This window comes from Anopheles marshallii, chromosome 3 (genome assembly GCF_943734725.1).
Source record: "Anopheles marshallii chromosome 3, idAnoMarsDA_429_01, whole genome shotgun sequence".
Classification (NCBI taxonomy): domain Eukaryota; kingdom Metazoa; phylum Arthropoda; class Insecta; order Diptera; family Culicidae; genus Anopheles; species Anopheles marshallii.
This window is the reverse complement of record NC_071327.1, coordinates 58,851,816-58,875,391: the sequence shown is the minus strand read 5'-3', so window position 1 is coordinate 58,875,391 and position 23,576 is coordinate 58,851,816. Positions and strand designations below refer to the sequence as shown.

Genomic DNA, 23,576 nt, shown 5'->3' with positions numbered 1-23,576 from the left:
TCTAAACTGATCACCGGACAGTGTGGGGTGTTAAATTATATAGAGGAAAATCATCGACCACCGACGGACAGCACCGACAGCAAGATCCTAAACATTCGTTGACCGCTAGAAAATGCCGGTCTGCGAACAAAAAGAAACACCCAAAAGTCCAGCGCTGTGCAGGGTGGGCAGGGTGGACTCGGTTTATTGTTGCGGTCCTCCACGAACGAACACACGCGAACTTGCCATCGAGTGGGGAATGAAGGAAACACACAACCCCCTCCAACCCCGAGTGTATGTGGCCATCGCTCGCGTTTCGTGGAACTCGTAATGGACGTTAACTTCTTCATCTACTCCCTTTTTTACTGTTGTTTGCGCGGTGGAATCCTTCCAGCGGGACACCGACAGGGCACGTAGTTGTGAAGTGGCTGCGATGAAAAGCGAAAGCGTAGCATGGAGGTAGGAAAACTCCGCAACCACTTGGACCATGGGGAAAAGCCTCCGATTCGGTATCGCCATCGATCGACCAGGTACCGCGGCGAGGTGGAAAGGAAACGTTTGTTATGTACACCATTGCTGACCACATAGCCCCACCGTGCGGAGCGAAACCAGGTTCTCTCGCGTTGGTCATTCGTACACGAATCGTTGGCCAGTGCGGTTGCAGTGTTGTGTGCTGTGTCCCGTAGGACCCCCTTGTTGAGGGACACTATGGTGCAAACAGTACGGTAATGGCGTGCAGTAATTGCACGGGTGTAGTGAATCGAACGCCGGTGTCGGGACTGTCGGTGCATTCGTCGAACGCGAGTGATGCCCTCGCAGACGTTTTATTGTTTGCCGCCATTTGCTTTCGACGGGGTTTTCAGTGATACATTATTTAAACACGGACTTCACCACCATTCGTTTGCCGCGGGGGAGTTGTTAATTGGCTCACCAAGGAACTAAATATAGGTCACTCCCGTGAGCATTAGCGTCGTGGTCTTTGTGTGTTTATGTAAGAGAATAATTTTCGTGAAATTAACCTTTAGCGATTAAGTGGCGGTAGTACGCAAGAGTTTCGCGCGCCCCTCGCCCCTAAATAATGAAACGGACCAGTGCTTCTTAACTCCAGCGTGTGTTAAAATATTCAACTCTCGATCTATAAATCATGGTACAGCGGGTGTAAGCATCGGAAGGCAGCCTACTAATTGCGTACCAGCGTCGACAGAAAACCCACGCAACACACGAAACCGCACCGTTTGGCAGAAAGATGCCTACACTGTCTGCCCGCCACCAGCCGGAGCAGCAGGAACTGTTGGAGCTGGAGAGTCCCGCGTTCGCGGTCGTCTCGACCGACCACTCGTACCGTGCGAGCAGCCTTGGCAAGCCGAACGCAATCGTGCGCCCGCTGCGGCACGGTCGGGAGCAGCGGGAGGTGATCGAGGGACAGCACATCGTCAATCTGCACCCGGACTACAAGCTGCTGCACGAGATCGAAGCACAGCTCAGCCGGAAAAACAAGGATAGCGCGAACGTCGTGCACAGCGGCGGTCCGGTCCGTGATCGGGGCGATCTAGCGAAGCAGAATCCGGTGCAGCACCGACCCAACTACGGACCGGGTGCAATCGAGATCGAAACCGGACCGGACCGTGGAAATCGGCAGCATGAGTTTAGCCGCGAGCTGGATGCCAAGCTGAGAAAGCTGCAAAATGATTCCTCGAAGCGATCGTCCAAAAATGTAGGTTGCTCGTTGGTCCACCACAACCAATGCCCGTGAGTCCCATACAGGTCCTCTGTCGATTGCTGTCGTGAAATGCCTCCAACCGCCGATAAGCTTTGGCTTATTTTCCTGCCCAAAATAGGCTATTAAAATTAACTCTCCATGACGTGGTGAATCGGGTTAACTGCCCTCCTGAACACCCGAAGGGACCTCGGCGACCCAAGGGATAACCTCGAGTGGGAGCGATTTGTGGTTGCTCCATCACCAACGAACGACACGCGGTGCGCTATTAGTAGCGCTCCCGCCCCACACCATGTTGTTGTGTCCTGTTTTTCAAGGACTCGTCCACGAGTTTCTGAGCCTTTCCCCCCCCCCCCCCCCCCCTCCCACTCTTCCTGCCGCCCACGGTCGGCTGATGATAGATGGAGAAATTAATATGAAATTTATCACTCCAAACCATCGGAAACTAATGGTTTGGAGGTTGTTATTACGCAAACAGGAAGTCGATATTTTGTCGACCGACTCGACTCGACCACCCGGTGCAGTGTACCGGGTGTGCTTTGGTGCTTACAAACCGGGAGCTTTTCAAGGCAACATGCACGGTAAATGTTTTAAAAGCTTAAACCACCACGGAAATAATGAATGGCCCAGCACTGACCTACTGACCGGATGGCAGCATATCTTTCACATAGCGTTGCTGCTTTTGAGCTCCTTTGCATGCGGTTAATTGCAGTTCGCCAGTAGATCAGTTGTAAATGGAACCGTTCTCTTCAGTTCGCCCGAGCAAATCAGCGATAGAATGTCATCGGTAAACAACTGCATCCCGCAAAAAAATCTGAACACGAATGGCTTTCGCTTAACCTTCGCAGGGCAGCACACAGGAGGTGAACGTTAGGAAGCGTCCGCTGTTCATCACGACCGTCCCGAAGGGTGTGTTTCTGCAGCCCACCAAAGAGCTCCCGCTACTGCTGCCCGGTTCCAGCCAACGCCGCCTGTACGCGTTCGAGAGCCGGCCAAGAATCCTGACGGCTCCCAGCCTCAGCAGCAACAACAACAACAACAACGACATCAATCATCCGAACCACAACCATCCGGGCGAGTACGTCTGCAAGCACGGTAGCCACCATTACGGTAAACCGCTAGCACCAAGGATAGCCCAACACGCCGCAGGTGATGCGGACGTCGTGCGGAAGGTGGCTGTGACGGAACTGCAATCGATCGGCAACGGTCAACACCAGCGATCCGGTCCACAGTGCAACCGCCCGGCAAGGTAAATTGGACGTGTAAAACATTCCGCCTTTCACCTTGCCTATATGTGTGTGTGTGTGTGTGTGTGTCCCGCCGCGGGGAACGGGGGAGGTCCTTTTCCTGTCAAGGTTAACCGGCACAACAGACCCCGCCCGCTGTGAATCGTAATTGATGTAAGAAATTTACTCTCTTTCTCACTCACTTTTACCTCATGGAGTGGTTGTATTAAAGTTCACGATACAAAAAAAAACAAACAAACAAACCACACTTCGTTTAATCCCAAAACACGACCATTTACCGTGCCACCGCTACCTTCTACCTCTTTGTTGTGTCACTTTCACCGCGCTCCAAGGCCTGACCACTTTTTACTCACTGAAAGGGTCTGAAGGGGGGGGGGTCTAGAGTTATTTAAAAATTTGCATAAATTTTTACTCTAGCCTAAATCTTGCTTCATAGAAAAGGGACCCTCGTGCTGAAACATGAGGTGTCGTCATATGGCGTGACAGTGTTCGGCTTGTTGTGGCACACATCGCGCCATGCAGTCATCCGGAATGTTTAAGGGATTTTTAGCATTAATGTTACTTGGCCGATTTTCTCGTAAGCGGTGAACTGCCTGCAGTCAACAAATATGTGTTTCGGCTTCGGAACGACCTGGTAGGTCAAATGCCTGCCGTATAACAGTTTATTAGACTTATTTCATCCTCTCAAGCGAATAGTAGCAAGTCCTTGGTTTGTGGAGTCGATTCAAACGAGTTTCAATCCACGACCTTCGGTGTAGTGGTGTGCAAAATGATTCAGAAGGAATGAATTAATCTTTCTAGAGAGTGAGGTAATATAAATTTCCATGAAGAGAATTTATAAATCTTTGCGATTTAACTCATCAACAGAAAATTAAATCTGAATGATTAAACAATGAACAATAATTACTCAGTCTGCACGGCGACGATTTAAATCATCTTCACAAACCTTTAACTCATGATTTAAATTCTGAGTTAACTCGTGATTTAAATCATTATCTAAAGGTCACCGTGGGGAGTTAATGAGTTGAATTACTGTTAAAAATGCCATAGTCTAGAAAAGTGAGATGTGAGAAGCGAGTGAAACAAACAATACATATATTACTTTCATCTCACTATTCTTCATTGGTTGTATCTGTCCTTAATGCCCTCCAGAATATGTTGTCCCAACTGCCTGCTAATTGTACATTTTTTTAACTCCCGGAATGTACCACTCCAATTTGCGTTTACCCTCAAACAAAAACCTCCCAGCTGGAAGGGGAATTCCATTTCCACTTCACTCAACACCAGTACTGGCGGTAAAATATTCAAATTCGATCGATTACCACATCCCGGATATAAAAAGATGACCTTCAACGCGTAATGAAACCTATTTGCGCCACAGCACAACCTTCTCCGGCCCGAGGAAAGCGTACGCACGATCGTGCGGTGTAAGTGCTACCGTAGCTACATTGCATACCACCGCACAATCAGTTCCCTGAAATAGGTCACCCTATTGGTAGGAATTTTCCCCCCGATTGGAGCAACCGATCGCATTCCGCGATCGATAGTGGATTAGATTTCAATAATTAATCTTACCATGCAGAGTCAAAAATTGCTTGCCCCGAATGGGTATCGGTTCGCTTTCATCCCGCTTCATTTGTGTTTGTTGCCGGTAGGGGTCCATCGAACTATTTTTGCTTGGCGTTTCCTCAAACACGCCTAATGGAGGCGCCTGGTTGGTAGTACCGCCACCACGTTTTACGAGCTTCAGGTTTGATTCGATTGAAGATCCCTGCTGAAGATACAATAATGACAACGATAAACCTTCAACGGCTCGTAGTTTCCAAACTCCCATTGAATGGAGTTTTGTTTTGCAAAAGGGTTCCCAAACCACCTGGAATCGATCCCGACCCCATTTTCTGGGTCAGCTGGTACGGTTAGGTGATAAAGGGATGCCTATCCGGTATCGTCTAGCGTCTAGCTCCAACGTGCTTCGAGCCTGCATGCAATAGAAAAAAAAACCCATAATGGCACTGTACCACCCGGCACCCGGGCTGAGTCGAACGCTACACAACGCAATCCGGTATGCGGAACTCTACCGCGGAATGTTTTTGGTGGTGAGTCGATGAAGCACCGCATTGTCTGGAAGTGAAAGATAAATCGTTGATGATTCTGGTAGCCTACCTACGGGTTTAGTAGGTCAGTCTAGGGCTTGGTCCACCAGAACCGGGTCGAATTCCATTGCTATCTTACCCGACTAATGATCGTTAAGCAGACCGACTACTTCGTTACATTGCTTTGGTGACATTTGTGACTTGTCTAACCGTATTGCTTAATGATTTAGGGTCTGTGAACCGACGATACCACCCTTGTGTATTAGTTACTACCCTCACTAATTCGCTTTGGTCGCGTCATACTGTACGCATGAATCGTTTGTTAAGTGAAGTATTGTAATTATAAATCAGTTTTCCCCGTCCATCAACAACCTCGTGAGACCTCATCTCGCCTGAAAGTAGGCAACCGCACACTTTACTGTAACGATTACTGAGCAATTGTACAGAAATACTTGAAAGACCCCCCTCTGGCGCGACCGCACATTAAGCTCGTTTTGTTCTGTCCTAATTACAAGCTTTAAGTACACTCACAGCGATTCAAATACGTTTTGCTAATTACTTGATGTTTGGTTATAACCTCAAGTACTGCTCACATATAATTACATACATTATTTTACGATGATTTAATGCGTGGTGCGTAAGTTGCGTCCCCCCTTTGGGGTGATATGTGAATTTTCCTATTTCTTATAAATTAAACCATTACATCCCAAGGGGGTACAATATTTCAGTCCCAAAATCACCATATGATAAAAATGACCCAAAGTGGGGGGGTGGGTGGCGGGTAGGGAGATAGGACATTATTTTAATTTGGCGATATTCAGAACTCGTGATATCTACAAAAATAGAGCAAAAATTTAATTTTTCTTCATAATTCTTTAACTTACAAAAAAAAATTTTACTGCATTCAAAAATATATCGTAAAGCTTGTCGTTTACCATTTTATCTCAAATTTAATAAATTCGGAACAAGCTAAAGTACATTTTTTGGAAATATTAGATGATTATTCCTGTTATTTCATATTTCCCGATCTTTTGACATTACAAAACACTACATAAAAGACCAAAATTAAACACCGAAACGTTCCTGGCCCTAAAGGCACTCTTAAATTATCATCTGATACCATTGAAAGCTCGCTGGGCCATTTAGTTTAATAAATTAATTATAAATACAAACAGTCACAGAGTTAACGTAAAACCCAAATGGAAGAAAAAAATAGAAAAAATGATCGAAAATACCTTCATTTGTCATATAAATCGTTTTTTTTCCTTAAAAAATATTCACCTGTTTGCTGAATAAATAAAGTTCAGAGAAAGAAGTTACCTATGTAACTTTATGTATAAACGATTTTACAACAGGATTCGACTTACGCGGAAATCCGAGTTACGCGAATCTTTTCCAGATTATCCGCTATAATAGCGTATCTCGCAGACTACCTGTATTTAATAATTTTAATTAAATTAGTTAATAATATAAAATAATAACATAATATAAACCAATTACATATCAATAATATTAATAATTAATATATAATAATATAAACCAATTACATATCCCCCCTCAAAAAAAAAGCATCACGCCCATACATTTTATCGATTAGAACTTTCGTGTGATGATTAAACAAACAAAAAAAGGCAAACAGCTTTTGCCAACCCGTCGACACCCCGCACCAAGAACGGTCGCGTGTCGATGGGTTATACCACTCCAAAAATGGTGCTGCGCTTGGCCTATGCCGAACTGTATTGCGTTATATGTAAATGTAAACGAACACGCCGCGGGTACGCACTTTTGCCCATCATCAGCCAAAGAAACGCGGGTCTATTGAACCGACCCGCGGACCGTGATTCTGACCATCCACTCATTTGGGACGCTACGAATGCTTTCTTCTGACCAAGCCTCGGTCGACACCAGGTATATAAAGGGTGACCGGCCATACCAGGGAGCGTTCACCTTTCGAGGGTGGTCTACGTTTTGCGTAGGTGCCCACCAACGTGATGCGTAATCGTTTGCGTAAGGGGCAAAAGAACTTTCCCGCAATGCTTGGTTCGCGTTCCAAAGAAACAGAAGTGTGTAATGACAATTTTCCATAACATTTCCATGTGTTTTGTTTTTCTCCATTTCTAGAGACCAACAGCAGCAAGCACAAAATGGAGCCTATCAGAATGTGATGCACGATCGACGGGTTATCCGGGGCAGTAATTACACCTCAACAAGCAACCTGCAAGTGGTAAGTGCTGATAGACAGAGAGAGAAAGAGTGAGAGAGAGCGAGAGAGACGGACCGCAATTATGTAGTGCGTTTCCTTTTGTTTTTCTTTTCGTTGAGTTATTTAGTTCTCTGTAAAATGGACTACAGTTCATGAACAAAACCTAACCACCAAAGTAAAGCTTTATATCGTTTTCTTAAACCGTAGACATAAAAATCAGATTGCTGCTAAAACTGCTCCCCTTTTCTATCTTCTTTCTTTCTTCCGTCCCGTTTTCTTGCGGTCGTCTTACTTCATTGATTTTTTTTTTAATATTCTCGCCGTAATTGTTTGGGCGTTCTTTCGTTGTGTTTTCCACCCACCCACGATCACGATCTTCCATCGTGCACACCGCCAAATTTGTACACAGGGACATGTTAACAACTCCCCTAACATGCCCCGGTGGAATCCATATTTCGGTTACGCTGGTCTTCTATCAGGAAAGGTGAGTTTGATGAATATCGTCCCCGGGGGGTTCGCGTTGGGACGATCGCGACATCGATCGCGGTTTCTAATACAGCTACGTCTACTGCTTGCAACACACCAATACACACCCACGCGCGCGCGCACACACACATTACTAGTGCAAACAAAAATGACAGAATGCAATTTCGCTGAAAATCAAGCGCCAGTTACGTTCGCTCGTTTTTCCTCCATGTTTTGTAATGTTTCTTTTTTCCCTTTCATAAAGCCATCATTGTACAGTTGCTTTGCGATGCAAACACTGCAAACGATATCACCTGAACCGCCTGATACAAGAGCGGCAGCCCACTGCTGCTTTGTTTTCGTGTTCTTTTGCTCTCATCCCATGCCGTTGTCTCTTTTGGATCTGTATCATACATGGGCAGCTGGTGGAGTATGGCCTTTATTCCACCGTTGCAGCATTTGGTTACCAATGCCATTATTCTTCGCTTCGACTTGCTTCAGTTCTTTACCTTCCGTTCTACTTTTGCATACCTCACCATTAATGTATGGTTTGTTAGTGTAAGCGTGTAAATAACATGTATAATAACATCACTTGCCCGACATTTGTTCATTAACGTGTGCATCAAAACGAATGACATATTTTAAATGACGAAGCGAAACCACGCTTAAAGGTAGTTGAATGTGTTGAAGTTCCGAAGCTCCAATCGTATGCTTACTAAGCGTTCAGGAAAAATGTTTCCAACCCTTATCAGGCGACCATACGCCTTGTATAACGCCACCCAAAACCAGTATTTTAGCATTTGGTTCAGCTTTTTCGTGGCCTTGGCCATCAACTGTCCCTCCGAGAAGACCTCGAAGATGTTGGATTCGATCCTATTTAAGAGGTTTTTGACCAGGTGTGCTATTAGGCAGGAACACCAACATTATATTATCCTTAAAAATAGCTTTCATCAGAGTCTTCAGTCGCACCTTCTGAGAGAATGTCTGCTGAACAGATGCCTGACTGATCTTGACGAGCACTTCCCAATAACAAAGTCCGTTTTGTCCAGATAGTTCCTCACTGTTTTGCTAACTTCTATGGAGAAGGCAGAGATCGCGTTGTCTTCGATATCCTTCTTGTGCTTGTGCGGCGTTTCACTCGTGCACAGACGAGCGTCGTCGTTTGCCAATCTAATATCCCGGTATTTCTGGCGAACGCATCGACGCCACCACTCCATCTCATTCTTTGCCTCTTCTGTCAATCTGGACGACCTAAAACGACTATACTTAGGGGTTAAGTTGTCCGGTGTCATCCTAATGACATAACCAACCCACCGAAGCCTGGCGAGTGTAATCCGTTGTATTCGCAGCTCGTAGTGACTCCTCCATTAAATCTTCATCCTTTCTCCAGATGGGATTGGATATTAATGATGCCAAATAGGTTAAATCTGGCGGATACGCAATGTCTTTTCGCTCCTGTTTGACGCATGCAGTACGAGCGAGTTTTTGAGCGCAGTTGCTTGACTGTTTTCATAGTCGCCGTTACAAATTAACTAATCACTTTCTTACTTATCTGGTGCTACAACCACCTCGAGGTCTAGACCTGCTGTGAGAGTCCGTTTCGGGCTTGGTCGTCCGGGGTCTTTCTCGTAACATGAACGTAACACCGTAGCCTGGTGAGTCTAATGCGCTGTAAGATAGTGAGTTCATCGTCCAGATGGTAGAGCAACTCCTTGTAGCAACTCCTCCATTAAATCATGTGTAGAGTGACCATTACAAATTAACTGATAACGTTTTCAATTTTTGGCTATGCATAATAGAATAGCTATTGTCCATGTTTTGTAATGCATACGTTAGCCTACCGTCTCATTCGCCAACTATTCATTCGTTTAGCAGTCCATTGCTGAGAATTTGTACTTAATTGCTAGCTTTATGTTATTCATCTCGTTTTTTCTTTATGCATTTTTTGTGAAAATTTAAATTTTGCTTACCTTTTGTCTGTACCAGTTTGCCATCACACTGTGACTGTTACGCACTTTTCCGCAAGAAGAATGTACAACTTCCCGTTTTCTCATTCTCCACAGGGCGATGGTGATGGCACGCAGAAGGAGGCCGAAGCACGGCGACGACAGATGCTGCGTAAGAAGTATGTTTCCCGCAATCAGCGTGGAGTTATTGGAACGCCGCCACCCGTCCGTGGCCGACGGCATGAAACGGTCCAGACTGAAAAATATCTAGAGGAGGTAGCATGATTATTGGAACTGTACAGCATCAGGGGATTTCCCCTGATCACTTACCCTTACCCAGATACAATATCACCTACCCTTGTTTCGACAGCTCTTCCTCCATCCTCCCGAGCTCGATGCCGGTTGCCAGACGGATCTATTTCTGCACCGGCCCCCATCGCCACCGTACGTGCCGGCCAAGACCGGTTGCGATGCGTCCACCGAGATACTGGACGGTGAGTTGTTCGATTTCGACGTCGAGGTACAACCGATCATCGAGGTGCTGGTCAGCCGGACTCTCGAGCAGGCGCTGGTCGAGGTGCTGCACGAGGAGGAAATAGCCGAGATGAAGCAGCAGCAGCAAAAGATACTGGCATTGCGTGAGGCCGAGCTGGCCGAGCTGAGGCGCCTGGAGCAGGAAGAACAGAAGCGCCAAGCCGAGCGGGACAGACGTTTCCTGCAGGACAAAATTGCGCGCGATCTGGATCTCGAGATGCAGGAGCGCATCACCGCCGCTAAACTGCTGCAGGGACGGCTCGACGAGATCGTGCCGGATGTGTTAGCCGCCGTCGACAAGATCGAGACGGAGAAGGATCGGGCCGAGTTTGAGCGGCAGATAACTCCATGGCTGGCGAAGGAGGTTGCGCACGAAGTTGGCCAGTGGATCGATGCGAACGCGTTGCTCGAGGGTACATTTTCCACTTGATCCTGCTAGCATACACTCGCCCACCATCTTTCTGCTCTTATCGTTTCAGATATAATACGTGAAATCTTGCAGCACAAAAAGAAACTGCTCCAAGCGAATGAGGACCTCACTGCCGAAGAGCAACAGTACGATGAGGTTGATCCGGACGAAACGGTAGACGAACCGGAGCCTGCTGCTGCCGATGGTGAACCGTTACAGGATCGTGAGGTGGCGGAATCAGTACCGGAGCAGCCAACAGCAGGTGAAGCTCCCAACAGTGATTCCGAGAATGCAATGTGATATGTTTGGCGCGTGTGCTGGAGCGCTGTGTGAAAAGATAAGAAGCAGGCGGGGTTTGTATAATGCTTGTCTGTAAAATAATGTCGACGGATAACAACTATTACGATTACGAATCCATCCAGAGGTCCGGAAAACATCGGAAGTCTTCAGCAAGGAAGAAGTCTGCCGGTAGTACACAAGGATTGTTTGTTCTGAATGCTGACCCTCATCTCTGACCAAAAACTCCATGTTAGTTGTTTGTTAGCAGCGTAAGAAGACTCCGAAAATGGAAATAAAATTCTACTTTGTTTCAATTCTAAATATGATCATGTTTTCCTAATGCAACCATTTTGTATTTTCTTAATGCATTTTCTATAAATCGTGTAGTATTGTGTTCGTACCGCTTTTTTTTTGACTATTTTTTAAAGAGATTTTGAGCGAGATCTTGAGAGAGCAATAAAACAGTGGAAAAATACCTTGATTCCGAGCGACCTACGCTCATTGTGCACAAACAGCGCGTAAATTATATTTGCTTGAATTTTTTGCTCCCTCTAACATTTTCTTGTTCATTCCCGCTTGTCGAACTGCTTACATGCCATGTATGACATTGGAACGGAAACGTACGCCTGTCAAGAAAGTGAGGTTATGGGTACTATCGTTCGCCAATCCCATATATGATGCGAACAACACGTTCCATGTATGAAATTAGAAAACATTTAATAAATAGATGTTAACGAACTTTTTGTTTTGAACATTTTTAATTCGCACTGGAAATAATTAAACAAGTTTTTTACAAATTAAAATCATTAAATACATAATTCAAAGTCATTTATTTACAAATTACTGCGTGAACTTTAGCGTAATACTTGATCATAAAAATACATTTTATTTTCTTCAATGCTGTTGATAATAGGATAATGCGGAAAAATGTGAAATATATCGTCAACCGATTAAGTTCACCATTCTTGCTCCATTTTCCGCTGTTAAATTTTTACAACAATCGGCTTTTAGTTCATATATGGGACTTGCAAAGCGCTTGAAAGAAAGTAAACAAACACCAGGTTGCGTAAGCTCTGGCACATTATGAAAATATGCTTCCCAGTCTTATCGATTCATCTTTACCAAATAATGATTAAAATTTTCCGGCATTCCCAATTTGTACCTCCGACACACGACTGTGTTCCCGCAAATCTATTACGCCGGGTAATGTTTACCTTTCCCATACCATGTATGGCATGAAATCGGACTCCCATCACAAATAAATTCGTTACACAGCTAGGGTGGTTTTGGCGATAGTAAGATAGTTTATTGTTAACAAACTTTTATTTCAATCCAATCCTATTCTTACATTCTACAGGATGCTTCATACCATGCTGAATACCATGGGTATTCTTTTTACGAATAGTGTGAAAACTTCATTTAAAAAAACTAATGTGATCAATTTCAAATCTAGGGTTATCCCATGTATTAAGCTCAGATGGATCCAGTGCATTTGGAACAACCTAACCTAACCTCAACTGAACGGATTTTAACCTGACATCTGACAGCAAATTATTCAACTAAGTTGTCCTTTCCGACTGAGAGACGCGAACGTGGCGATCACAACAAAATCCAAAACTAATCCATACATGGCCGGTTGAATGATGTAATCTGCAAACCTGCCGTAACTTGTCGATAATTACTCCCTGTTCCTTGGCTCCCCCCTTCACACCCCTCCCTTCAACAGTCACGTTCTACAATAGTAAACAAATGAGATGATTTTCAATTCATGTAAACAATTAACAAACAAAAAATCCCATTGAACGATTCGTGTTACACGCGCGTGGTTAAGATTATGTTACAACTAATGTATCGACGAGTGAATGCTGAATTTTTCGTGCAGTTATTTCTATTTCTTTCTCTATCGTTTCACGTAGGTAGGAGTATGATTTACATCAGGCCAGTGCTGTGTGCGTCAACTCCGGAAATAGTATAGCATCCGGTGCAATTTATTCACCTATTCCACCGTGTGTTATGTTCCGAAGCTCGCCGTACGGTCACCGAATCGTGTTATAGCTGTGTGGTTACTATTTTACTCGAACTTTCACCACTGAGCCGTGGTATCTTCGGACGTCCACATTCCTGCTGCTGCTTGTTCCCGCTATTTGAATTCCCACCCAACGGACGTTTTGCACTGACATTGGTGCTGCCAGCACTGTTGGTGCTCACATTAGTACTGTTGGTAGCTGGACTGTCAGTGTTCGAACTAATATCGAGTAAGTTGTTGCTAGACGACCTACTGATAAGTGATTGCCCACCGATACGCTTAAAGTTGATGGTTTTCTTTGAACCGATCTGTTTCAGACTGGGCCCACTGGTAATGGTAGTTTCGCTGGCCGATTCGTTTGTATTGGACGACGAGTTGAGCAGCTGCTGCTCGTCTTCTTCCGGCGTCATGTCGAATGCACTGACAAATTCGTCCTCCATGTCCATTTCCTCTTCTTCGAATTCGGGATCGTTCAAACCTTCTTCGGAATCCATTATCAATTTACCTGGAAAAGATCATCATCGATTAATCAGTATCGCTCGGAATAAGGTACAAATACAGGCAAAAAGCGGGGAAATGTGACTTACCATTAAGCGTGGGTAGCTCAATCGATGGCAATGGGAGTACGCTGGGGTTGTGTTTTTCTATCAGTTCCTTGATCAAGTTGCAAATATCCTCACGCTTTTTCGTGACCGTTATTGTTTCAAACCATTCTTGAAGCTGTCTGATTGGTAGATGGTAATCGAGTATGGGTTCCTGTTGAAAGGTCGCAAAAAGTAAAACAAGCAATAAATAATTCCTCTTGCACGAACAGACCAACCGCAGCTACACACCCTCCCACACACACAGTAATACTCACAAGGAAAAAGTGTTCCACGTACTGCAACAGATACAGTCCACAGTCGGTGTAATTGTTTTGCTGCGGTACCTTCACGCAATGTCCGGGCATGTTGAGCTTGTTGAACTGCTTCGGAGGTTTGTCGGGCATTTTTGCTCGATACTCACACGTCAGATAGTCGCGCAGTGTTGCCACCACGCGGCTTCTGGAGGCACCCGTCAGCGAGTCGAAGATTAAAATACATGGTCTGCAAGAGCGACAGAATGGTTAGAACACAAAATGCGCGATGTTTTGAACGCGCGGGTAAAAGGCAAAAAAGGGACGATTTACTCACTGCTTAATCGGCTGTCGCACGTCATCTGCCGCTTCATCATCGCTTTCCTCTCCGTCGCTGGCCAGCTCGCTTTCGTCACCGTCCGCTTCGTCCCGTTCGAACATGTCATCGTCAGTGAGGTGGATCGATTCCATCTCACGCTTGGAAACGGGCGTTATCGTCGTGTTACCAATCTGCATTGTTAGATTGCGCCTCGGACGTGCCGAAGTGTTCTTCGGTTTCGGCTTTACTGCAGCGGACACACCCGGCGCGGGAGCATCATTGCTCATCGTAACCGGACAATCGAGACCAGGAAAACATATTATAGCAAGGAACCAGTGCGACTGCTCGTTGATTGGAATGACGATGTACTTCTTTTCGAATATGTTCTCCCTCCTTGTCCAGCTGGCAACGCGCGCGTGCCGCTTCTGGGCCGCGGACAGCTTTACATCTTTACCTTCGCCGGGCGGAGGCCTCTGGCGGGTGTTCAACTTTGTGAGACGGTTGTAGAAAAATGTACTGAAAATGTGCACGCTCTGGCGTTCCTCCTCCTCGAGCATTTCCAACTTCAGATAGTTGAGATAGAAGTCGATTATAATATCGTTCAAGTACTGGTCCCTCGCCAAACACATGTAATCCTCCGTGTTTATCGTAATACCTCTCCCGACAAGTGGGTATATTAGAATTTGGCGGATTTCCATCGCATCGTGCATGTCGTTGGAACCGGACCCGTTCGCATCTGTGGAAACGTTGGCGTTGGTTGTGTTCAACGACCGACTAGGAGAGCAGCGAAGTAACAACTCTTTCGCGTCACGAATACTAATCTCTTCCAACAGATTCGGATGGAAAATGTTTCTAATGATTGATTTTGCCTCCTCGCTAATGCTATCCATCAGCAGGGTGATCCGCTTTGTTGAATCGTTCGAGACAAGTTCCGGCCGAAAGCAGGGCACTACAAATACAGAACAAATATCCAACGAGCATGAATGATTGCTCCGTGCTTCCGTTCCTATCGACAGCGTGTAATGTAAACTTACGCTTCTCCGAGTTGGGATCCATTTCTAGATGCTTCCTTACGTACGCACCACCAGAGCTGTTCGTGTACAAGAATATTACGTTCAGTGCCTTCGAGAAGTGGGTAAGAACTTTCTTCATTTCGTGCATCTGCAGATCCAAACTAACAAACTCGGCCGGGCGCCTAACATTCGGAGCCACAATACGGACGCCTTTCGACGAAATCGTAACCTGAACGGGAGCGACAAAAGTGCAAACGAGCGTGGTAAGAAAAAAAAACGTTAGAAGCAGCCACTGCGTGCTACGCGCTTACCTTCTCATTTGCGTCATATTTCAGGGTACCCAACCGTATAATAGTGCAGTCGATTTGCGTTATTTGTCCATCGGGGAGATTCTTCACGTCCGTGATATCCAAGCGCAGTTTATCTGATGAAAGAAAGAGGATCACAAAGTCAATTTACGGTTGCAGGATGCACAAAATACAAAACAGTCCCCGTCTAGCACCCCGCGACCATGGGACGACCGGGCAGGGGCTTCACAATCACAATTGTTTCATAATGCTTTCCAGACACGCTCTTACATCTATCAACCATTTTGGTACCGCCGTTTGATGTTTTCGCGTTCGACAGGCCCTATCGTTGCACCGTACTGTGCTTTTTCGCACAACAAAAAGGAACAAATTTTCACTAGCGTCTTCGTTTTCTTTCTTGTCTAACTAAATGAGCAACTTTAGTTGGGATGATGCTAGCGCACATGTAATTACAATCCGGCACTAAAACGCTACACTGAACTGCTTTTCAATACGTAAAGTACTCAAATATCTTCATTTTTCGAACAAATGTGCAATATTAATAGCAAAACACACTAATTCAAAGCTAGCCTTTTCCTCGCATGCCTGCATCAACCCGACCGGACACGCCATTACGATTCATTGTCATTTTTTCATTTGTCGCCTTTTTGACAGCTCGCGAATGGTTACGAGTTTTTCACTCGGTTGCCGAAAGCTTACGAAAATGTTCGCTAGATGGCGGCACGTCGCAACGGTAACAAAACTGGTTACAGGTGCGTTTAATATTTTTTTAACGAGATTTTTAAAAAATCTGGAGTTTCATTTACGATTTTGATTAAAAACAACATTTAATTACAGTTACAGTATAGTTAGAAGTTACATTTAACTAAGCTCTGCATAATATAAATCTGTTGCAATATAAAGCATTCACATGCGCTTACCGTTAGCAACGACGCTCGTATCGTTTTCACTGTTTATCGGTTCACATGGCAGCGGATCCCGTTTAACTGGCTGTTGAGAAACGTTAGCCTACAGAGAGAAGATAAAAAATAACGAAAATCAGCTCCCCGTGCGAGGCAATTCGCTCTACATGCTTTCTAACCCACCTTGGAGGAGTTACCGATCGCCGATTTGTAAATCGTTTTCGATTGATCAGTCGTCGTGTTCGTGTCTTCATCATCGCTACTCAGTGTCAGTACGGACTGTTCAATTTCCTGATACTTGGTCGCCACCACCCCGCGTCCCCTTCCCCGGCTAGACCGTACCGATGCACCACGACCAGAACGCATTAGAAGCGCGCTCATTCCTTGCTTCTTAGCATAAATGTCGTACTTTCGCATCGACCCACCGCCAATCGGCGTTGATGTTGCGTTCGGCACGAGCGGCGGTGGGTGATTGGTGGACGATAGCGGTGTTTGTGATTTTTCCGGCTCCGGTATACGGCGCGGTGTATCGGTGAACACGCGTTTGCATCGCTGACATTTGGCGTGATCCATGCCAGTGTAACCGCAGGACGCACATACAGCAAGGAAACCTTTAATCAGCTTCTGTTTTACGTCAGGATTATTGTCCGGCGTTGAGGTCTGCAGCAAAGATTGCATATGGGATGCTGAGGCAACTGATACCGGTGCTGTACCAAGCGATATAGTCTGCCGGAACGAATCGGAAAACCGCGATATCACTTGCGATTGCTGCTGCGGTTGTGGCGGATTAGGATGCACAGTGATCATCATCGTTTGCTGCTGTTGCTGCTGCTGTTGTTGTTGTTGCTGCTGCTGCAGCAGTTGCTGTTGCTGTTGCTGCTGCTGTTGCTGTTGTTGCTGCTGTGTTTGCTGTATTACACACGGTTGTTGTTGCATCATCACAGTAGGCTGCTGCTGTTGCTGCACCACAGGCTGCGCTGGAACCGGATGGTGGTGCAGTTGGATCGCTTGACTCCGCAGCGTAATCTCAGCCTGTCTGATCACTTCCGCCGTTTCCGACTCTCCAATGCCGACCGTTACAATGTAATCGACATCGCCGCCCGGATTCGAAATGCACTGAATATTACTATCAGGTGAGTATTGCACCTGCACCTGCTCGAGCAGATCCTGCACAGTGCAGCTTTCCTTCGGCAGCGTGAACGTGATCAATCTCTGCTCGCCACTCTGCAGGATAACCAACATGCGGGCACTTTCGCGGAACTCCGTTTCACCCGATTGTGGGCCGATCGTTTGCACCTGCTTCAGTGTGGTTGTCGGCGTAATTTGCTGCAGCTGAATCTGGGTGACGGGCTGCAAAAAGCGCTGCTGTTGCAGCACAGCTGAGGCCGAGATGGTGATTGGTCCCTGCGGGAGCGTTATCTGCGGTGTGGTTGTAATCTGTTGGTTGGGTGGCGTTTGTATAGTCACCAATTGGCGACCGGTCGGTGCCCGATGTCTAATCGTCATACCGCGATGTGGCATGCGAGCCCGTACTGACTGGTTAAAGCCACCACGGAATGCTTCCTGTTGCCGTTGCTGCTGCTTTTCCTGAAACGTGCGGAACTCTGCCGGTGTCATCGTGAGCCCGTTGCCTATCTGGATCAGATTGTTGGAGTCGTCGGCGAACGCTTGCGTCAAAGCATTCCTTTGCGATTGCTGCAGCGAGGAAGAAACAACCTGTGGGGACTGTTGTGTATGGACGGTGTAAACAGATCCTGCCGTCACATTACCAGGCACCGATAACGTACTGACCGTGGAAGTGCCAGCGTTATTTTCTTCCGTTCCTCGTCGAGGTAATACCGCCACCTTTATGCTGTCTTCCAGATCTTCCATTACGCTCGAACCGGAATTGCCTGCTGATTCCTGTGTCGGTTTTACCTGCGCCGTGGGTTTTCCCATCACAAACGGATGTACCACCGCTGTTGCCGGCCCTGTTGTTGCCGTTGTCGATGTTGACGCTGTATTCAGCGTAGAAGAATTCGTTTGCTGTACAACCTGTGCCAAGCTGACCTGTATCATTTGCGGACCTGTTTGGCCCTGTTCATGTTGCTGTTGCTGCTGCTGTTGTTGCTGCTGCTGAGAAATATTAAGTGAAGTTTGTCCGGTAGGTTGAACAACGTTGCTTCGCTGCATTACTAGTCGTGGTGGTTGTCCTTGTATGGTGGCTATACCGCCAGCCTGCCCGGTACGATTGATCGTGAGGATTTTTGCACGAGGATTCGTAAGCACCACATTCCGCCCGGCCATAATACCGTGAAACACGGTTTGCTGTGTCGTCTGCGTATTCAACCCGCCGGTCGACGTGGATGTCGCTACCGCAGTGCGTATCGGAGCGGTGATTATTTGCGCCGTTAGGGGTGGTCGTGGCCCTCGCATTTGTATTGTACCGATCGTGGTCGCACCGGCTCGTGGTTGTCTCGGGTTGCCCGGTCTATTGTTTCGCGGCCGTGTCAATCGCGGACGAAGCAGTGAATCTCCGGCCGGTGTGAGCACCGTACCGCCACCAGGCTGCGTAAACTGTCCGGTTGCAACCTTGGGCTGTGTTATTATTTGCGTTTGTTGCTGTGCATCCGGTTTTAATTGATGTTGTTGAAGCGGCACCGTACGCGTTGTTCCGAGCAGCGCCGATTGTTGCACTACGTTTGTTTGCATCTGCACGGATTGTTGCTGCTGTTGCTGGTTGGTAACCATTTGCGTCCCACCTCCGACATGTTGCTGCTGTTGTTGTGGCGTTTTCGTTACAATGAAACATGTCCGAGCGCCTCCAGGGAATATTTGTGTTCCAATTGCTCCCGACTGCTGAAGGTGCATGGTAGAGCCCTGTTGTTGCTGCAAATGCGAATGTTGCGGTGTGGTTATTGTTATAGAATTTTTACCGAGATGTAAACGCGGCTGTTGCTGCTGTTGTGGCACATGCTGCAATTGAATCTGTTGAAGCGACTGTGTGGATTTCGTTTGGTGTTGTTGGACTGCGGTGGTTCCAGTTTGATTTATTGTCAACGGAACGGTCTGGTGTTGTTGCTGTTGCATTCCGTGCTGATCATACACTACCTGTTGTATGCTGGGTTGTGCCTGTTGGTCGGACTGCTGTTGCTGCGGTTCCTGCGGCTGCACAAGCTGAGTTGTGGTGCCTTGGCCTTGCAGTATCACCTGAGCTGGCTGATGGTGAGTAAGTATATGCTGTGGCGTCTGCTGTATGGTTCCCGGTCCCTGTTTAGTCTGGTCAGTTTGACGAATGATTAAATGTTGCCCGTGACGGTGTGATTCCTGTACAACTTGCACAACCGAATGAGAGCCTGGTTGTGCCGATTGCTGTGAAGGAGATTGTAGCTGCTGCTGTTGTTGCTGCTGCTGCTGCTGAGATGATGCCATTTGTTGGTGCAGAATTTGTTGCTGTTGTTGCTGCTGATGGTGTATCTGCTGTTCCGTCGGTGTTTGCATCACGTGAAGTGTCTGTTGCTGCTGCTGGGTGTCAAGCATCGGTTCTTGGGATTGTAAAATATTGGTAGCCTGCACGAGTTGTCCCGTGCTTTCGTCCGTATAGTAAATTTGCTGTTGCTGCAGGTGTGTTTGCGATGCGTGCATCCCTTGCTGCATATAGGAAGTATCCGATGGCAATGAATTGTTCACCTGTCTTAAATAGTTTGTGTCTTGTACATGTTGAGGAGGTTGCAACTGTAGCTGCTGTTGTTGTTGTTGTTGCTGCTGCTGTTGCTGCGGCTGCTGAGGAATCTGTTGTCTTGTTTGGTACACGCCACCAATCAACTGTATGTCGTTGGATTGCTCATGAGAAAGTATTACTTGCTGCGAACCGAACTGTATATCGTCGCCCATGACAAGCTGGATACCGTTGTCGATATTTAGCTGCGGATAAACGTTTTTAAGTTCATCTTGCTGTACAATCTCATAGTATTGTGCCATTTTTTCCTAATGGCATATAGAGTAGGTAGACCTTTGCTGCCTACGGCTTTATATATACAATAACACCGTACACCACGGGGTTGGTTATGTTTTGTAAAAACTTCTGCGAACTATGCCTATGCGTGCTATGCCTCCTCCATGGCTGGATACTGCTACAACACACTTTCACTAAAACTTTTGCATCGTTTCGCGATAAAATCGGCACTTTCACGCTATTTACTTCTACTGGCTGATGTAAACGGTACCAAAGTCATGCGGTGAATCTTTTCCCTAACTAAAATTTGTTTCACTAGAGGACATAAAATTATTCAAACATTTATCACAGCAAACTTTGCCTTTTTGGCGAAGGAACAGCAAAGCCCAGACACAACGCACACTGACGTTGACACTTCGTGATGCCATCTACAGGATCAATCGTCAACTACTGTTTCAACATCCGATGACGCTCCAGATATTGCATTAGCCAACAAAAAGAAGAAGTGAAACTCAAATGCCTATAAACTTTTTTTTATTTCCGTCAGCTTTTCTTTGCTTATCTTTGCTTATTAACCACTTTTCTGAGAGTCAATATTCACGATTAAGCAATTGCTGGTTCGCCAGTCACTATAATCACCAAGCAGCACTGTATTTCCATGTAGACATACTGCGAACTCTGTACAAAGAACAGTAGGCGTGGGTTGGGTTAGCCTATTGTACAGGCATTTCCACCTTCCTTTACCACACGCTCTGGCGCTATGGGCTTTGTTTCATTTGGTCCTTAAATTACACTGCAAAAGCGTTCGTTTTTCTATGCACATACAATGCCAAAACCACAATCAACATAAATATGTCTGGAGGAAGGAGCAGGGGGAAAGTTAGTGGGACCACTAGCCCTAGAGGGACCACTAGAATCCGAATGGGACCACTAGCGGCCAAATTACACACACACATGTAATTATCGACACTGGATTAGGAGTTCCACCTTCGGGCACCATGAAATGGCCACGATGTTACGCAGAAAAGACTTTTTCCACTCGGTAAAAAGCAAATTGGATTCACTTTGCACACTTTTCAGCTTGTCCAGCAATCATGGCTTTCGTTCGCTGTGAACGACGGTGCGAGAGTGAAGGTTTTTTTTCCTATTGGGATGTTCAAGCGTATGTGTGTGTGCGTGAGCGTATTGCTTTCAGCACTTTCGAATGTCGAGTTTGACGTTTCGCGGAATTCGAGCGCGGTGAAAAGTTCGAAGTTGTTTGACTTGGCAGTTACTAAATCATCACAATGAATCGGATTTATTGGCTTCACCACTTGCACCACTGTTGATAATTTATTGTATTGGTTCTTTTTATTGCGTAATTAAAGATATTTGTTTAGAAATCTTAACACAGTGCATTACAGAAAATAAAGTTGTGCAGAAGTCGCCACCATTTCGCTTTCGTGAAAAACTATCTTCCATCAACGAAAGCACCATTTTTATATCATCCTCGAAAAACTTCCACCTATCATGCATGCAGAAAAATAAACCTCATATAGTTAAACCTCTATCACGTTAAATGTTCGCACCCTACTGATGGTTTTATTTAAGCTTATCATTATTACATCATTGCCGTTGTTTGCACAATTCATTAGTTCAAAGAAGAGAAAACAATACAAATAAAATTATACATCCTTACGTACAACGGCGCAGTAACTTCGTTACAGTGAAGTTTCTAGAATAACATATATATGTGTTGCCCTTCCGATTCGATCGAACGGTAAAGCTATGAAACGCATGTACACGGAGGAGCAGAATCTGCACATTCAAGAATTCACTTCTTCCGCTTCAGCTCCTCAAACCGACGGGACAAATCGTCGAAATCGATCTCATCGTTATCGTTCTTGTTCTCATCACCATCCGGTATTTCCGGCAGATCCATTGGCACGTTCGGTAATGGGGGGAAGTTTAGTTCCGGCGAAAACTTTGACCGTGGCTGAGGTTTGGGTTTGGTTGAGTTCTATATAGTAAAGATTGTTATTATTGTTTCCACTAGTATGTACTTCAAAACAGTCGAACGTTGGCAAAGGAAGAAAGCATGCAAAATACCTGCATGTTGTCATCCGGACTGAGGGATGAATATGAGGGCGGTGGTCCAGATGCGTCGCTTGCTCCCTTTTCTTCGTTGATAAAGTTAGCATTAATATTCAAATCCTTGATCTCTTCCTTCTCCGATGAGTTGGGCGGTATGTTATAGTTGAACGGTGGAGGAGCTGATGCTCCACCAAAATTTTGTCCACTCGGACCAGCCTGCAAATGATGGTTTAAACTCATTGTACACTTTTACACGCGTATGATAAGCTACCCAACATACCGGATACTGGAACGGAACCGTCGGTGGAACTACGGGAAGCTGTGGAATTGGTGGAGGATACGCTACAAATCCTACATTTGACGATGATGCCACTGCTCCGCCGCCACCACCACCAGCACCACTGCCACCGCCTCTATTTTGACCATTTCCACCAGATGCACCTGCGCCACCCGACGAAGAACCGTCAAGGTTGTTTTTATCTGCCAGATCGATCAACACACTGTCCTCACCATCCATCACGTTGGATCGGTCATCCTTCATCACCAGCGGATCCGGTTCGTACTCGACGTTGAATATTTTTGCAATCTCAATCAGATACTTCTCCACCAGCAGCTTCGGTGGGGCCTGTATGGCCAGCTTATGCATCAGCTTATCCGATATCTTGTGCGGAGGTATGGCGGCTCGCACCTGCTCCGCGTACTGTTTACCGTACTTCAGCGTGAATATGTCGGAACAGAGCTTCAACTCCTGCACATCCGCTTGCAATCGTGGTGCCACCCAGATGATGCTGCTCACCGCCTCCTCAATGCCTTCGTCCAGCTCCTTCATCTGCGTCACCAGGCCAAACCGCGCGAGTATCAGATCACAGTACATCTCCACAATCTCCATCGCCTCCACCAAGTAGTCCTCGCGGATGATGTGCTCCACCCGGATCCTGGCACGTTCCGGTTTTCCGGCCACCAGATAATCTGCGATTTCCTTGCGAGCCTTCTGAGCCAGTTCCGTTTTTTTCTTCTCGAGCAACTTTAGCCGATTGAGCGCTAGACGGAGATTCGTCTTCAGCTTAGAATAGTTTGGAGCGCTTGCAAACATGGTAGAGTGAAATTTAATCGCCCAATTTAGTGGTACACTTTTTGCCTATATGAATCGCTTGTGTGTAAAAATGTTGTTCTATCGGAATGAGTCACAGCTTTTGTTTTTGTTGCGCTGCTCTTTTGACAATTCGTGGATGACAGTTACGAAGTTGCCTTAAAATTGGGAGATGTTTTTCACTAGGGATCATAGCGAACCAAC

The 23,576-nt window shown here is 46.2% G+C and overlaps 3 protein-coding genes across 3 annotated transcripts; 1 reads left to right on the top strand and 2 right to left on the bottom strand.

Annotated features, from left to right (window-relative positions):
* Positions 1-1,225: 1,225 nt before the first annotated feature.
* Positions 1,226-10,893, top strand: LOC128712917 (radial spoke head protein 3 homolog). Its single transcript, XM_053807783.1, has 7 exons — positions 1,226-1,693; positions 2,545-2,945; positions 7,158-7,260; positions 7,649-7,723; positions 9,768-9,926; positions 10,021-10,597; positions 10,664-10,893. Exons 1-7 carry the CDS (start codon positions 1,226-1,228, stop codon positions 10,891-10,893), a joined length of 2,013 nt encoding a protein of 670 aa, XP_053663758.1.
* A 2,028-nt stretch (positions 10,894-12,921) lies between these two features.
* On the bottom strand, positions 12,922-20,235 carry LOC128711366 (uncharacterized). The gene is made up of 8 exons (XM_053806237.1): positions 16,459-20,235; positions 16,294-16,381; positions 15,377-15,489; positions 15,087-15,294; positions 14,071-15,001; positions 13,758-13,983; positions 13,486-13,654; positions 12,922-13,403 (listed from the first exon to the last, which is right to left on the bottom strand). Exons 1-8 carry the CDS (start codon positions 20,233-20,235, stop codon positions 12,922-12,924), a joined length of 5,994 nt encoding a protein of 1,997 aa, XP_053662212.1.
* Positions 20,236-22,022: 1,787 nt separating this feature from the next.
* On the bottom strand, positions 22,023-23,375 carry LOC128711263 (IST1 homolog). Its single transcript, XM_053806130.1, has 3 exons — positions 22,563-23,375; positions 22,298-22,498; positions 22,023-22,208 (listed from the first exon to the last, which is right to left on the bottom strand). Exons 1-3 carry the CDS (start codon positions 23,373-23,375, stop codon positions 22,023-22,025), a joined length of 1,200 nt encoding a protein of 399 aa, XP_053662105.1.
* Positions 23,376-23,576: the final 201 nt, after the last annotated feature.

What these genes read in the sequence shown, in the direction of transcription:
- LOC128712917 (XM_053807783.1), top strand. Translation starts at nt 1,226, where the DNA reads ATGCCTACACTGTCTGCCCGCCACCAGCCGGAGCAGCAGGAACTGTTG. An exon ending in CGAAGCGATCGTCCAAAAAT is followed by an intron (nt 1,694 to 2,544) that starts GTAGGTTGCTCG and finishes TAACCTTCGCAG; the next exon opens with GGCAGCACACAGGAGGTGAA. An exon ending in CAACAAGCAACCTGCAAGTG is followed by an intron (nt 7,261 to 7,648) that starts GTAAGTGCTGAT and finishes ATTTGTACACAG; the next exon opens with GGACATGTTAACAACTCCCC.
- LOC128711366 (XM_053806237.1), bottom strand. Translation starts at nt 20,235, where the DNA reads ATGGCACAATACTATGAGATTGTACAGCAAGATGAACTTAAAAACGTT. An exon ending in TACGAGCGTCGTTGCTAACG is followed by an intron (nt 15,490 to 16,293) that starts GTAAGCGCATGT and finishes TTCTTTCATCAG; the next exon opens with ATAAACTGCGCTTGGATATC. An exon ending in AATATGACGCAAATGAGAAG is followed by an intron (nt 15,295 to 15,376) that starts GTAAGCGCGTAG and finishes GCTCCCGTTCAG; the next exon opens with GTTACGATTTCGTCGAAAGG.
- LOC128711263 (XM_053806130.1), bottom strand. Translation starts at nt 23,375, where the DNA reads ATGTTTGCAAGCGCTCCAAACTATTCTAAGCTGAAGACGAATCTCCGT. An exon ending in CGGTTCCGTTCCAGTATCCG is followed by an intron (nt 22,499 to 22,562) that starts GTATGTTGGGTA and finishes CATCATTTGCAG; the next exon opens with GCTGGTCCGAGTGGACAAAA. An exon ending in GTCCGGATGACAACATGCAG is followed by an intron (nt 22,209 to 22,297) that starts GTATTTTGCATG and finishes TTTACTATATAG; the next exon opens with AACTCAACCAAACCCAAACC.